Raw genomic sequence first — 15,492 nt, forward strand, 5'->3', positions numbered from 1 at the left:
GGGTAGTAAAAACATGAAATTTCGCTGAGATAAATCAGTCTTCATGCAAATGAGGAAGCTTGTGAAAGGCAGAGCTGCTGTTTAATTACGGCTCTGCGCAGGTTGTCTGAGAATTCATGTTCATCACCATGTTGATGGTACAGCTGACTTGAATACATGCCTCAGCCAAGATCCTGCACGTGCTTTGAGAGAGCAGCGAGTGAGCATGTTACTGCCCTTGATTCCTTTCCCCCTGCTGAGAGCTGTCCTGTGGTCTGCCAAGCAGGAGGTGTCTTCGGACATGGAGTCTGTACCAGACTTGGGAAGGGAAGATCCTCGCCTTTCTTTCCTGGGAACGTGTGCCCTCTTTTGCATCCTGCCCTCAAAGGCACGGGTCATTAGCCCTCTGCTGCCCCACTGCTCTTGAATACTATTAAAAGTTTTGTGATGAAGCCACGAAGTACCCAGAGTGACTAATACTTCACTTGCTGCCGCCTGGTGCCAGTTGCCCCATAGCTGAGAGTCCTTCCGCACTCCCACCAGTTAGCCTAGTAGGGAGGCTTTGCGTGCTTCTGGAAGTAAATCTGGAAAGCCTGGTTTTGTCATGCTCTTGTCAGCGCCTGCGTGCTTCGTTCTCTTCTAGATATCAAGCCATGTTAAAGCAATTGACACCATTTACCAGTCAACAGATTTCTCAGGAATCCGGAACATCAGTTTTATGGTGAAACGCATCCGAGTAAGTACCCTGTGACTGAATCCTGGGCTTCCGTCATAGTTGCTTGAGCGCTCCGTCCGGCTTCTCTTCTGCTGCTACATGAATTTAATTTAATTTATTACATTTATATTCTGCCCTCCCTGCTTTCGCAGGCTCAGGGCGGATAACAGAAATACAAATATCAAATGCCATCAAAAATTTTAAAAATATTACATCTAACACACTACATCTAATCAATTAAAAAAATTACAACTATGCAAATATATAAATGTCGTATATTTACATATAAATAATTAAAAGCAGCGCATAATATAGATTTGGTGTTCCGTACAACGATTCTTCCAGAGCAAATGTATGCCGTATTAAGTGTGGACAGAATTAAATGAAGCCGTCACCCAGCTCAGGTTGCCCAGTTGAGCCTGCGTGCAGTCATGGAATAAAGGGTCTGGGCACGTCTGGGTATGTCTCCATTTTTAGGAAAATGCCAGTGACTAAAGCAACTGGCCAAACTTTACAAAACCTGGATTATTGGGAAGTCCCAAGAAGTGCAATGTAGTTTTGGACTTGTCAGGGTATCCTGGCTCAGCCGCAGAGGGAACCCGGGGCAGTCTTCTCATTCAGCATAACCTGCCTTAAAGGGCGGGGGGCGGGGGTGAGAACAAATTGGCAGCATCTCAGATATGCTGCTCTGAGGTCCTTGGATCTGGCAGGATACATCAAGCCTCAGCGGGGTGAGAAAAATTGCTTCCTTTGTCTCTGGTCTGGCATCTGTTGTGTGCCTTCTTGGCAGCGTTAGGGGGTGAAACGCCCCGTTCCACGTGTTGCTCTGGTCTCTGCTTACGTGCTTGCCCCCCCCACACACACACACACCATCCCTCCCCTCCATTCTGGACCCCAGACCTGGGAGTGCGTCTCAACACCACCAGCCTTCACTGTTGCTCCGTAGTTGTCTGGGCTGTGGGTCCATTCGTGCCTGTATTCTGGTCTCTTGTTGAGTGCAGCATCGGTCAGTGACGCGCATGTGTTGAAACAGCCGTTGCAAATCAGACTCTAGGCCCTTCATGCCGTCTCCCGAAAGCTTTGCAACGAACGCTGAGTCATCGAGCGAGCGAGCGATTCATGGAACGGATGGTGTGTGCCGTGTCTGTGGATTGGCCCTGGGCGGCCTGGGCCTCTGCACCGAGCGAGAGCCTTGCAAGGCTTTTCCCTCAGCAGCTCGGCGTCTCCTGACAAGCGACAATTCCCTTTCAGATCAACACGACGCAAGATGAGAAAGACCCTTCGAATCCCTTCCGCTTCCCAAACATCGGTGTAGAGAAGTTCCTGGAGCTCAATTCCGAGCAGAACCATGACGACTACTGCCTGGCCTACGTGTTCACGGACCGGGACTTTGATGATGGTGTCCTGGGCCTGGCCTGGGTTGGAGCACCATCTGGTAAGCAAGTGCTCGAGCCTAGGTCACGTGTGACGGGTCCTGGGCTGAGTCTGTCCCCTTGGATTAGCAAGCCGGGAGAGTCTGCCTTTATCTCTGGAGAGCAGCTTGCTGGGCAAGGCGGACCCGTCGTATTTACAGCTTTTTTCAGTGTATTTACAGATCTTTTCTATTCTGCATCTGCAAACTGATGAGTTGTTGACTAGAGTTTGAATCGGTTAAAAACATCTCGTTCTTCATGATCTCTCTCTGCAGGTCCGCCCACATGTTCTGTGCCCACGCAGAATATTGCTGTTAACCTTCTAGAGTTACCGCTCTAAAACTGGCACATTTTCCCTTTCCTTGCTCTGTGCGTGTGTGTGTGTGTGTGTGTGTGAGTGAGTGCGCGCCTTGAGGGGGGGGGCTTGCCCTCCTGCTTGTGTTTCAGCTGCTGTAGCATCGCAGAGAACTTCCTTGGCCATTTTCTGTTCTTCAGTGAACTCAGACCCGGTTCTCTTTCTTGTCCCGGATGTCCCCCAGATCGTGCGCCGTTTCTTCCTGTGGCATTCTCCTCCACTCGGCCATGTATGTGCCTGCAGTTCCACCTTTTCAAAGGGCAGAGAGTTTGGCTGAAGAGGGTCTGCCTGATACTGGGGTTTTTTTTTTTCCTTAGCGTGATCAGAGTTGCCTCTTCCTCCCGGCTCTGCCGAAGTTTACCAGGCGCGCTTTTGTCGTGTTCTGGGAGTGTCTGTTGTCGGCCTGCAGTCCAGTGGCCCCGAGAGCGAGAGCTGGTTTCCGCAGCGCTCCCGGTGTCTGAGGCAGGCAGCAGGGCGTGTGTGTTGCTGTGGGAACCAGCAGACTCCCGTGCGGAAGGAGTCTTGATTTCATCCAGAGTCAGTTGCGGGCGCTTGCATTTCCCTTTTGCTAAATTCTTTGCCACGCTGGAAAGGAAACTGCTGTAGTGAGGGAAAGAGAACCTTGATTAGACAGAGGGGAGGTCAGCTTGATCGCTGCCCAGTGAAACTAGGCCATATTGTAAGGAAACCGTGGTTTTGAAGTGCCGGCATAAAACTGCTTTCTGGTTCATAGTCCTTTAAAGTCTAACTTGAGGCTTTTCTCCACATTTGAATTTTGAGCTAAGGGCAGGGTGGAGATTTTTCAGAGGTCTTGCTATGGCAAGTTCTTCCGGAGCCAAAACGAAAGCGCCGTTAGTCGTGCATGGTCAAGTGTGACATATTGAGAGAATCAATCTCTTTTTAACACTGGCATTGCTTGTTGGAGGAATACCATCTGCCACTCAGTCCTTTCAGCTGTGTGAATCTTGGCAGCAGGTATCTGAGACTGCGCTTAATGCAGATCTGTGGGTTGAATAGAGTGGGAGCGGGCAAAGCAGAAAAACCGCCTACAAAATCGGACCAAGGATTGTTGGTGTGTGTTGGATAGAGGCTCTCTCGTTTATTTACCCAAAACTGCCAGCTTTCTGCCTACATGTGGTTGTAGGGGGCTTGGTGGAGCCTCTTTGCACGGGCCTGGGCTCCCCTGGGGAAGCTTGCCTTGAAGTGGAGGCTCTCCTCCTCCCGAGGGCGTGATGCTCTTCTGTGTGAGCCTCCAAACGGCCCCTGCAGGCTTGTGTGCTTTTGGAACTGCCGGGCCTTTTGCTTCTAGGAAGCTGGGGCGGGGGGGCCGAGGCTGGCACAGACTGTCTCGTTGCTTATCCGAGATGGTTTTAATGGAAATCTTCAGGGTAGCCTCTTCCTTTGGGCCCCACTTGCTTTGGTTTATCTGCAGGCATTTCATAGGGAAGTGGTCCTTTGGAAAGCTTTCCTTTTTTAAAATAAAAACATTCTGCAATGCCTACTATTTTGTAAGTTACAGGATTGCGCGCCCATACCTGTACACACACAAATATAGGAATTCTTGTTGACTTGTAGTTTCGCTTCTCAGAAAGGTGATCTTGGATAACTGTGGTATCGGCACAGTGGCTGTAACTTGCCTAACTGGTATTTTAGTCTGTCTGTGGTTTCAACCTAAACTTCCCCCAACGCACAGTTCATCTGTAAATATACTGTGAAGAATGAGTCACCCCCATTCACTGGATAAGTAGATATTCTTAGACTTTTAAGTTATGTGCAGAAGCGAAATATATGCTGTTTAAACACTTGAACTGTGGCACAAGGGGATATTTAAAATCTTAAAATCACAGAGCTAATCTCCTTAGAGGGTTTTGCCTTATCTTAACTATGGCGTTCAGAAGCAGAGAACAAGGGCAGAAATTCCGTAGGGAATCCCAGTTATGTGGAAGCCAAAACAATACACTGAGGCAGAGTTTGAAGATTACCGCAAACTTCTTTAGAGTGGTGAAATCCCAGAAGCTCGAAGGGGACTCCTGAAGAAACTCTCCAAGCTTGGGTGAGAGATGCACGCTGGGTCACAAATCTTAACTTCTTGTTAAGATGGTGCCTCTGCTGGGTGCCATCTCCAGAAAAGAGCTTGGGGGGGGAGAAGTGTGTCACAGAATGTGAGTTCATTCTCCTGCTGCGGAGAGGCCCATTCAGTGCCAAGGATCATTAGGAAAACAAAACAGTGCTGTTTCCTAGCACAAAGTTCCACTGTCGAGCTTCAGGACTCTCAGAAAGTAAAGCCCATACCAAGTTAAAAAAAACGTACAGTTAAAAAAGCTCCATGCTTACCCATGGCAATGAAGTGTGTGCCCTGGGGTAGGCTTTCTGCTGAAGAGGATCTCCAAAGCCCGGTGAATGTGGCTGCGTTCATTACCATCTTCTCCTCCCTGTTGAAGTTGCTGTCTGCAAATTATGCCAAGATGTTTTTGATAGCCTAAAAGTGATTAAACATGCGATTGTGGCATTCGTGTGGTTGGGAGTATTCCTCGTATTTCCTCTCCATAATGTCCTAATGCATCTCTCCCCCTTTAAAGGCTGCTGTTTGCTTATTTGCAGGGAGTTCAGGTGGAATCTGTGAAAAAAGCAAACTTTATTCTGATGGCAAAAAGAAGTCCTTAAACACTGGTATCATCACTGTTCAGAATTACGGCTCTCACGTCCCTCCCAAAGTTTCTCACATCACCTTTGCACATGAAGTGGGACATAACTTTGGCTCTCCAGTGAGTATGCGTTGTTTGTTGCCGGTCTGTAGAAGCACCGCAGAGCTGTGCAAAAGCCCCCTCCCTTCCGCCGCTGAACGGACTCAACGGCACTGTCACGTCTGCCCCCAGTGCTGTGGGGATGCACCCGCATGTGGCCCAGCAGCCACGGCCAAGCCTGGGGGCTTCTGCGGGGCCCAGCTTCCAGTCGAGGGCACAGATGTGGAGGGACTGCTTAGGCACAAGCACACAGTCACAACATGCTGGTGTATAAGTGGCTAGAATCCTTCAGTGTAATTTGGAGCAGCTGCTTGTCTTTCTACCTGGTTTTTTTTTGGTTAACATTAAAAATATAATTTAAAATATAATTTACATGTCTGTGCATCAGAAAAACACCTGCTTGACCATTGTGATGGCGTACTTATTTGTGTTGGCCGGGACATCCAGTGTGCCAAAGGCAGCAACGCCCATTTATTTGTGCAGAACTTGGGGCTTTGTCTCTGGATGCACAAAGTAGTTTGGGATATTAAGCCTCCTTTGGTTTCTCTGTTGCCCGAGTGATTTGCTGCAGTTCAACATGGAACTGGCTTGAGCTTGTGTGCAAACTGTTCACAGCATAAAACTGCGGCTGGGGCATTATAGCATATTAGCTATTAATGGAAGAGCCAGGATAAAAACAGCCATTCTAGTGCATTGATTAAAAACAGTTCTAATGGAGTTGCTCAAAGTTCTGTGAGGAGTTTTTAAGTTAATTGCAGCAAATATGAACTCTCCCTGCCCCCCCCCTCCCCCCCCCCCCCGCAGGAATATCTCAGTTACATTTAAATCCACGCCTCGCCCTACAGCTGATACTGTGCAGCTATAGCGGATTTTCACATGAGAGCCTGCCATTCCTTTCTCTTGCAGCATGATTCTGGAACCGAATGTACTCCGGGGGAATCTAAAAACTTGGGGCAAAAAGAAAACGGCAATTACATCATGTACGCAAGAGCAACATCTGGTGACAAACTGAACAACAACAAGTTCTCTCTGTGCAGCGTTCGAAATATCAGCCAGGTTCTGGAAAAAAAGAGAAACAATTGTTTCGTTGGTATGTATTTCTTCCAAGCAGTTCTTAAGTTTGTGCTCCTTCTGTTTGGTGGCTGCTCAGATTAGGAGTCTGCAGCCCCAGCTCTGCATGGGCATTAAAAGGACCTTGGTTTGATGCCATCTGCCTGGGCACCCTCCGCTGTTCAGTTGCCATGTGTGATACGTCTGGCTCCTGCTTCTGTCAGGGAATGCGCCACCACAAGCCATGCGTTCCTGAGCAAAAGGGCCTTCGGGTTCCTTCAGTCTGATGAGAGCGTAATGCATCCTCAGAGGTGGGTAAGATCTCAGTTCTGCCCGCCTGCATTGTGTGTAGAAATGTCACCCAGAGCACAGAGATGACGTGGCCTTCGGTTGGCTGGTGTTGGTTTCCCTTTCTTGTTAGTCTTCTTTGAGAGATGCTGGTGCTGCTGTTCAGATGCTCAGGAGAAGCCGGCGCTCCTCCCGAGGCGCATGTGCTGGGCCATCCAGCTCGGGCCTGAGGCTCATGACGCTGGTCTGGCCAAAGGGACTTCCTGCCACCACCACCCCCCCCCCCCCGTTGGATGCTGGGCTGCCACCAGCCCCATTCAAGACAAAGCGCAGAGGGAATGCCAAGCCCCACAGGGAATGCCGAGCCCCAACGTCTCGGGAAGGCTAGAGAAGTGAACATGAGACCGAAGTAATGTGCGAACGGGGCCCCGCAATCCCTTTGCTCTCCCGGGGTTTCTAATGGCTTAGATCGCCAAGTAGCCGTCTCTCGATGCTTTGCAGAGTCTGGCCAGCCCATCTGTGGGAATGGCTTGGTGGAGCAAGGAGAGCAGTGTGATTGTGGCTACAGCGACCAGTGCAGAGACGAGTGTTGCTTCGACGCCAACCAGCCGGAAGATAAGAAGTGCAAGCTGAGGCCAGGCAAGCAGTGCAGGTAGGGAGGAGGCCCGTGCCGGACTGCGGACTGCTTGGGGGCTGGCGGTTTGTGCAACAGTCGTCGAGGGGGGTGGGGCATGGGTGCTTCAAGCAGGGGAGCAAATGCAGCGCTTGAATGCAGAGCGTGTTGGCCACTGCAGATGTGTCGTGCTCAGCAGGTCTTGCTGAACGTTGTGAAATCATGCGCGATTTGAGTGCTTGCAGCGTATGGAGTTTTAAGGAGCGCTCTGGTAACCGGAGGAAAGGCTCGTGTGTCAGGCTGGACAGTGCGGGCAGGATGTGCCCTCTCAGTGCAGAGTACTGCCCTGGGAGGGGGCCACAGACTCAGGGGTAGGTAACATGGGTGAACTACAGTTATTTATTATGCTCCAAATATTTTTGAGTCACCTTCCTACCGCAAAGCCCTTGGCTGAGATGTGCATCAACAGGATAAAACAGTGTCTTAGACGAGTATCTGGGAGATGCAAGTTCAGATCCTCACTCAGTTGTGAGAGCTACCGGGAAGCCTTGAGCTAGCCTACCTCACAGGGTTGATGAGAGGATAAAAAGGAGGGGAGCCCCATGTATGCTGCCTGAGCAATTGAAGAGAAGAATGGAAGAGAAGTTTGTTCTTTAGATTAGAGGGGAGAATCTTCCTCTAGATTGGCCGCCGCCTGCAGACCTGGGGCCTCACTCCAAAGAGAGGTGGCGGGAGTGTTAGAGCCTTTCACAGGCTGTTCCTTTTTCTTTTCAGCCCCAGCCAAGGCCCCTGTTGCACAGCTCAGTGTGAATTCAGGAAACAAGCAGCAAAATGCCGCAACGATTCCGAATGCGCAGAGGAGGGTCGATGCAACGGCAACTCGTCTTTCTGCCCAACATCGGCCCCGAAGAAAAACTTGACCGACTGCAATCGGAATACGCAAGTCTGCATTGGTGGCGTAAGAGTCTCCTCCCCTACAGACCCGTTCTCCTTCCTTGAGTATCACGCTGGCTTAGCCAGTGGGGGGGCCTTTGAGAGTGGGGTCTCCCCCCACTCCCCATTGCTGGGGAGGGAGCCTGCTCTCGTGGCTATAAGCAAGTGTTCTGATCACGTGTTTTCAGGGGTGTGGAGACGGAAGGTGCCTAGGTCAAAGAGGCTGCTGCAGCTTGAACTTCTGCCAATAGCTTCCCCTTTATCCTGTTGCCTTTCACACTTCTGCAGAAGACAGAGAGGGCTCCTGTAGCTGAACCCTGACCTGGCATAGTCCTGGCTTTCCACCCTCCATATCTCCAGCAAGATTTGAGCTAAGCTCTCCCACCCTGTGCCTTAACGGTGTGCGTGCTTTTGCAACTAGATCTCCAGCTCCCCTTTTTGGAAGGGGAGAATGGATGTTTACTTAGACACTTCTTCACTTTTCTGTAGAATATCTGTACACGAAGGCTACCTTCCCTTACATGGTATGGAGGGGGTTTAAAAAGAGGACAGAAGCGAGCCATCTGGGCTAGTTTGTGCTGCTGCTGAGGTGCTTGAATGTGTCTGTTCCAAACATCCGATTCTGACCTTCCAAAGCAGTGGGGCCTCTTTGTTTTGGGTGGTGGAAACGCCTTCCTTTCTCCTTCTCTAGCCCAGTGGCTCTGTGGACATGAGACAGCACTTTGCAGGCTGCGTGTTCTTTGGACAGAAGCATCCAGTGGCCCTTGACCTTTGCTTCTGTGCCTTGTATTGGCCACTCGGTGCTGCCTGAGGTGTTGCTAGGTGAACTGCCACACTGAACTTTGCCAACTGCAGGAAGGTGTGCAGATCACCCGGCTAGGAATGAGGCTCACCAGGAAGCAGGTGCAGAGCCGCAGCCCAAAGACAAGGCGCACTTCTTTCCTTGGGGAGGAATTTCTTTTCACGGCTCTGTTTCCCCTTAGTTAGGCCTTTGCCCTAGGCACTGACCCTCCTCACCTTTGCAGCAGCAGAGCCTGACGTGGTTTGTGAGCCCCTCTGGTGGCTGCCAGCGAGGCCCCTCCAGTTTTAAACGGCCTGCTTCCCCCCCCCCCTGCTGATTCTTGGGATCCTCTTGCAGTTTCCAAGACAGGACAGTGTATCTCTCAGTAGCGAGATGCTTGAGATATTTTCCAGCTTCCTCCGTGCATGAACGTGTTGCTTAACTGGGGCTTAAGAGTGGTTTGTTTCCCCAACAGCAATGTGCCGGCTCCATCTGCGAGAAATACGGCTTGGAAGAATGTACTTGTGCTAGCTCCGACGCAAAGGATGATAGAGAGTTGTGCCACGTCTGTTGCATGGAGAAAAGTAAGCTGACCTTCAAGGAGAACGGGTTGCATTGAGCGGCCAACTTGGCATTGTCTCCTTCAGACTCTTACTGGAGTGTAATTAAACAAACACGTTAGGCCAGTGAGAAGGCGGGAGAGCAGAGACCCCGGGACTGTGTGTGACGTTTTGGATTTATCCAGCCAATTTTTAAATTTTTAACTTGACCTACCCTTTAAGTGCTAGGAGGTCAAGAATGTAAAGTGCAGATTTACATACAGTGTCCAGTCCTCCCATTCATTTCAGTGAAGCTTGTGGACGACAACATTCTGGGGGGATGATGGGGTGGGGGGAGGTGCCGCGCCCCCAGCACCCCCCCACGTGTCTTGGGCTGGCTGTAGATTCTTCACTCTGGCAAAGGTGGCCCCTTCGGAACTAGCCGCTCTGCTGCTCTTCTGTGCCCAGAGTTGTGGTCGGGGTGCGTTGTGGCTGGGCAGCCTGTGCTTCATTGCCTCTCCTTTCGCGTCCCGCATCCCTCAGTGCATCCAGACACGTGTGCCAGCACGGGGTCCGTAAGATGGAAGGAGCACTTCAACAGCAAAACCCTCACCCTGCAGCCCGGATCGCCCTGCAACGAGTTCAAAGGGTACTGCGATGTGTTCATGAGGTGCCGGTTGGTGGATGCTGATGGCCCCTTGGCCAGGCTAAAGAAAGCCATTTTTAACCCTGAGCTGTATGAAAACATTGCTGAATGGATTGTGGTAAGTGATGCCGCCAGTTACACTCCAGTTTGTCTCTGTCAGTTCATTTAAGAGTTATGATATTTGGCCAAAATTGCATTCCTTCGTCAAAAAGCAGCCCCTTTGGCTACAATTCAGAAATGAGGGGTTGACAGGGTGTGTGTGTGTGTGTGTGTGTGTGTGTGTGTGTATTTGGAGGATGGCTAGAACTCAGAGCCGCAGCTTCTGCCCTCGAGGGCCACTGTAGCTGGTTTTGGTAGATACAAATATGGGGGATACCTGGAACAGAATCATAGAGTTGGAAGGGGTCTTACAGACCATCTAGTCCATCCCTCTGCCCAGTGTAGGAACAGCCTGAAGCATTCTGCTGGAATGGAAAGGCAAGGTCTGGTTTCAAACCCTTCCAGTTTGATGTAGTGGTTAAGAGCGGCAAGATTCTAATCTGGAGAACCGGGTTTGATTCCCCACTCCTCCGCTTGAAGCCAGCAGGGTGACTTTGGGTCAGTCACAGCTCTGCCAGAGCTCTCTCAGCCCCACCCCACCCCTTACAAGGTGATTGTCGTGAGGATAATAACGACACACTTTTTAAACCGCTCTGAGTGTAGCATTAAGTTGTCCTGAAGGGCGGTATATAAATCGAATGTTGTTGTTCCTTAGCTGTGGAGCTTACTTAGGTGGCTTGGCAAAGTCGTAGTTCGGTGAAACTGGCTTTCCAGCAGGGCGAGAGGCTGGGGGGGAGCCAGAGGAACCAGGGACTCCTTGGAATGGCAGCTTCTGTTCCCAGGCTCCCTGCAGGAAAATGCATCTCTGTGTTCTTGGGTGTGTTGATGTCTTTCCCCTCCTTCCCCCATGGACTCCTTCAGGCCTCCGTCCTTCCTTTCCATTCCTGCCGAATTGTGACAGTGGGGCCTGTTCCCGTGTGGGGCCTCTGCTGCTTCTAATGAGGCCTCCCGGGCCATGGGGCTCGCAGGGGGCTCTGAGTCTTGTGTGCCATGAGTGGCAGCTGGAAAGGAGCCGCCTGACTTCAGATCCTCCAGTTCCACTCGTAGCTTCAGGCTTCAGCAGCCGCATTCAGCAAAGGGAAGTGGCTGCTGTCTCCTTTCCCTGAGGGCGGCGGGGGGGAGGAGAGCGTGCGGGGCCGCTGGAGCCAGCCCTCCTAGGGCCAGAGGCGCACTCTGTGGAGCCGGGTGTCAGTGCTGGGCCAGTCACTCTCTGGGCCTGACCGGCCCTTACCAGGTGCCTTCTGGGAGAGGAGAACCAGGTCTGCTGCGAGGGAAGTGCGGCCGTTCCAGTCGCGGTCTGGGGCAGGGGGGCCAAGGCAGTGGTGCCTCAAGCCTGTTTTGACCCCTTACCATTCCAGGCCCACTGGTGGGCAGTCCTGTTGATGGGGATTGCACTGATCATGTTGATGGCCGGCTTCATTAAGATCTGCAGCGTCCACACACCAAGCAGCAATCCGAAGTTGCCCCCTCCGAAGCCACTTCCAGGTAAGCGCCACTTCCCTGTGGGCATGCCTTCTCCAGAGGTGCTCAGGAGTGACGTGCGTCCTGAGCGTGCCCGTGTGCTAGGGAGCTGCCTTCCATTTTGGTAGCCTTTGGCCAGTAAAGTGGGGAGAGGAGGGGGTGTCCCCCTTGAGATGGAAAGGGGGAGGATGGGGCACGCCCAAGAGCAGCCTGGAGTGAGGTGGTCTTTGGGTGGGGGCTTCTGCTGCTTCGGCGCGTCTTGCTTTCCCGAGGCCCTGCAGGGTTGGTCGACGCAGGTCGGACGTGTGGGCATTTGGCGCTGCTCTCCGCCCCCCGCCCCCATCTAACACTGCCATTCCCTTTCCTGCCCGGCAGGCACTTTGAAACGCCGGAGACCGCCCCCAGCAGCGCAGCCTCCCCCTCGCCAGAGGCCCCGAGAGAGCTATCAGATGGGCCACATGAGACGCTGAGCGCTGCTCGTTGCCTTGGTTCTTCCTAGTGCCTACAGTGGGAAAATTTCACTCCAAAGAAAACCTGCGTCAAGTCACTGTCCCCGGTCTAACTTTCAACGTACAAAGCAGCAGAAGACTAAGGCGGGCAGGAGGTGGGCTTCTCTCCCGGACCCAGCAGCGCAGTTCAGTGTCTGCGTTTTCCTGCCCAAAAGAGAAGCGGCTGATCTGGCCGCAGGCTTTTCGTAGAGCCTGGAGCACCGTGGTTTTCTCTCCCCTCGGATCTTCATGGCTGCCTTTGCTTCACTTGCGGGCAAATGTGGCTCTCATGGAACTTCTGTTCACACCCAAATTAAAGTCTATATTTTTCAACTGTCCAGGCTAGGAAGCTAGACCGCCTCAACATTGGAGACATTACTTTGCCAGTGTACATAAATTGTTATATGCAGACATTGTATTTCTAATGTACACCTGTACTTCTGTGTGCAACTGTAAAACAAGAGAATTGCAATATGGGTGTTTCTTTGTATTATAAACCTTTTACGCTCTTAATGAAGAAATTACTGTTTAATTGACATACTCAGGATAACAGAGGTTGATGGTGTATAAAAGTCCAGGATTCTGTATTGCTTTAGGCAGGAATTGTAAATCAAATCAAATTCTTTCTTTTTTTAAATGTATCTATAGTATGGTCAGAATTTCTGCAAATGTTCTTTCTGGACCCAAAAGCCAGATTGCTTCTCCTGCACAAACCCTCACTGAAACAAAAAAAGCGCCTCATCCACTTGGATACGGGGGCCGAAAGGGTGGCTTGCGCAGGAACCGGGCCCTCTGGATTGGGCCTTTCACCTCGTCACGCCGTTGGCTGTCCTGGGGATAGCACGAGCCAGGAGGATTCCCACCATGGATTTTTATAACAACTGTCTGGCTTCTGCGTAAGTATTTTCAAAAAAGAAAAATCTTTGCCTATTCAGTTGGCTATTTTTTTCGGGCTTCAATAGAAAGATACATCTGTGTTATATTTTTGCAAATGATTGTAGCTGGTTTTCTTTGAATATGCTCTGATAGTCTTAATATGTGGTAATTAGGTTCCCAACTTTGAAAAACTTGGGAGAGATGAAAAGCTGTGTTGATTTTTTTTTTTTTTTTACTGTTAACAAGTATTTTGGTAACCTCTCAGCATGATACTGTTTTTTAAAGGATAACCACTATAACAAATGTAGCAGCAGCAGTTGCTGCTGGAGCCGAATCAACCTTGTGTCGGCTGGAGAAGGGCCGCAGGGAGCTTTGAAAGGCGGAGGGGGGCTCCCAACAGCACGACGGCCCCCGAGCTTTGATGACCGGTGTACATAATTGGCGTTTTACGAGAGAAAAATCAAAAGCAATGTTGCGATACGCTTACTGCTATGCAGGACATGGAAGAGGGCATTATTCGAGCTTGTGATCCACTGCTTCTGTTTTTCCAAAAGCACCAAGCTAATTAGGAAGCCAATGGCTATAATAATATTTCTGGCTTTGCTTCGGAATCGGATTGATTAAGGGTTCAGGCAGGTTTGTGGTTTTATTTTCTTCTTTTGGTTTTGTTTTCCAAGAGTATAAGGTTTACACACGCATTCTCACAATGTGACGCAAGCCAGCAAGGCCAAAAATGTTAGAGTACAATGAGATCTCTTCCTTGTAAAACTTGTACAGTATGTGGTGACTTTTTTCAAAATACAGCTTTTTTGTACATGGTTTAGAGACAAATTTTGTACATGAGAATTCCCCAGACCAATAGACTATAAATAATTCTAAAGGATCTTAACTAGTTGGCAATCTCTGTAGTTGCTTTTAAACCATTTTAAAATACATTTGGGTTTGCTTTTATTTTTCAGACTGTGCAAAAACTGAAAGCTAGGTTTGCATTTCTAAAACAATGACTTCTATTCTGCAAGAGTTCTTAGTAACTTCTTGAGTGTGCTAGATCTTGGAATGTGTAAATTCTTTGCTTGTCTTGTTATCCTGTGGCTCGGGTGACCGGCAGAGAGCTGCCTGCCCTGATTGATTTTGGGTCCAAGTAAAATGTTTTCTGCAAAAGACAAAGTGCACTGAATTTCTCCACTCTTAAGTCAAAATGTGGTAAATTGAAAACAAAATATCAAAACAAATGGCGATCTAATACTGCTGTCAGTTTAATGTCCACTGTGTTTTATACAGTATCTTTTTTTTCTGTTCACTTTGGAAATTTTTACTAAAAAGTTGCAAAAAAAAATAAAGTATTGTGCAAAGAAATGTAAGTTTTTTTGAAACTTGAAATGCATTAATAAATAGACTTGATGAAACCATTCTGAAGGTCCCCACGCTTCTCGCCTTCCAAAACCCACTGGGCGATGCCTCTGCTGTGCACCTCTTGTTGAATGCCGCGTGGCTCATCTTGCCACTGCTTGTCCCGTTACTTCCAGGCTGTATCCTGTGTGGGGCTGCATTTTAAAGACTGTGTAGAAACTTCAGCAGGCCCCAAACCCAGCAGCCAGATGTCCCGGGGCTTGTTGGGAAGCTTCCCTGGCTCCCTGTCTGTTTCTGGCCGTGTTCGTGGGGACAGAGCAGTTCAAGGGCTGTTTGCTGCTCCCGTAAGAACCCACCTGGGAATGAGATCAGCTCGGCACCCCACTTAGGGAATTCCTTCCCCACCCAGAGTAGCTGGCATCTACTGTGTCATTTTCTTGGAGCTGGACATATCCATCACACATACCCAAACATCTGGCATAGATTCGGATATATGCGTTCTATTTCTTTTGTGATCAGTTTTGTCTTTATCATATTTGTATTCCATCTTGTAGGCTATTTTGGAAGAAAGGCAGGTGAAAATCCTTGGAGACCAAATCATACTGTCGCCTGAAGTGCTGCCTCCAGGCCTCCTTGGTTGAACTTCACCAGCAAGCACCACGCTTGAGTCTAATCTAAGCTGCTTATGTGGTGTGTGTGTCCTTTATAGCACGAGTATGAGGTCCTTTGATGCTCGTGTGTTTTGTGGATCTACCAGGGGCCATCAGGCCCTGCCAAGTGTCTGTCTCCAGAGGCTTTGGCCAACGCATCAGCTTGAGGGATTGGATCACGGGCAGATGCTGCCCGGAGTTGTGTGTGTCTGGCTGGCTGCTCTGTGGGGCTCCTGTTTATTATAGCCAGCGTCTTTCTCAAATCAGTGCCAGTAATCGATCCAGTCATTTCTGAGTAATCAGGTGCCCAGTCCTAAGGGGGGGGGGGGCAATTTTTGTTTCTGTAAGGCCTGTAAGCGCACGCATCGCAAAGTAATGCCCCACTGGTGGGGTCAGATATCCATTCACCAGGATCTGCGTATCTTGGGAAGCTTCGAGTTTGGCTGCTTGCGGATCAACTCGTGCATTCCACGTGGGAAACTGCTCTTGAGGACTAAGTAGAATTCCAACCGC

At 50.0% G+C, this 15,492-nt stretch overlaps 1 protein-coding gene across 2 annotated transcripts in view; it reads left to right on the forward strand.

Moving 5' to 3' along the window:
* Positions 1-14,389, forward strand: part of ADAM10 (ADAM metallopeptidase domain 10) — a 36,096-nt gene extending 21,707 nt beyond the window's left edge. For both annotated transcript variants that reach the window (XM_055002392.1, XM_055002393.1), the window contains exons 7-16: positions 623-715; positions 1,946-2,129; positions 5,063-5,226; positions 6,112-6,295; positions 7,045-7,195; positions 7,931-8,114; positions 9,346-9,454; positions 9,953-10,173; positions 11,513-11,639; positions 11,991-14,389. In XM_055002392.1, the coding sequence (XP_054858367.1) occupies positions 623-715; positions 1,946-2,129; positions 5,063-5,226; positions 6,112-6,295; positions 7,045-7,195; positions 7,931-8,114; positions 9,346-9,454; positions 9,953-10,173; positions 11,513-11,639; positions 11,991-12,085 (1,512 nt within the window). In that variant the 3' untranslated portion in view covers positions 12,086-14,389. The remainder of the gene's footprint in view (positions 1-622; positions 716-1,945; positions 2,130-5,062; positions 5,227-6,111; positions 6,296-7,044; positions 7,196-7,930; positions 8,115-9,345; positions 9,455-9,952; positions 10,174-11,512; positions 11,640-11,990) is intronic.
* The last annotated feature ends 1,103 nt before the right edge of the window (positions 14,390-15,492 follow it).

Source organism: Eublepharis macularius, chromosome 18 (assembly GCF_028583425.1).
Source record: "Eublepharis macularius isolate TG4126 chromosome 18, MPM_Emac_v1.0, whole genome shotgun sequence".
NCBI lineage: Eukaryota > Metazoa > Chordata > Lepidosauria > Squamata > Eublepharidae > Eublepharis > Eublepharis macularius.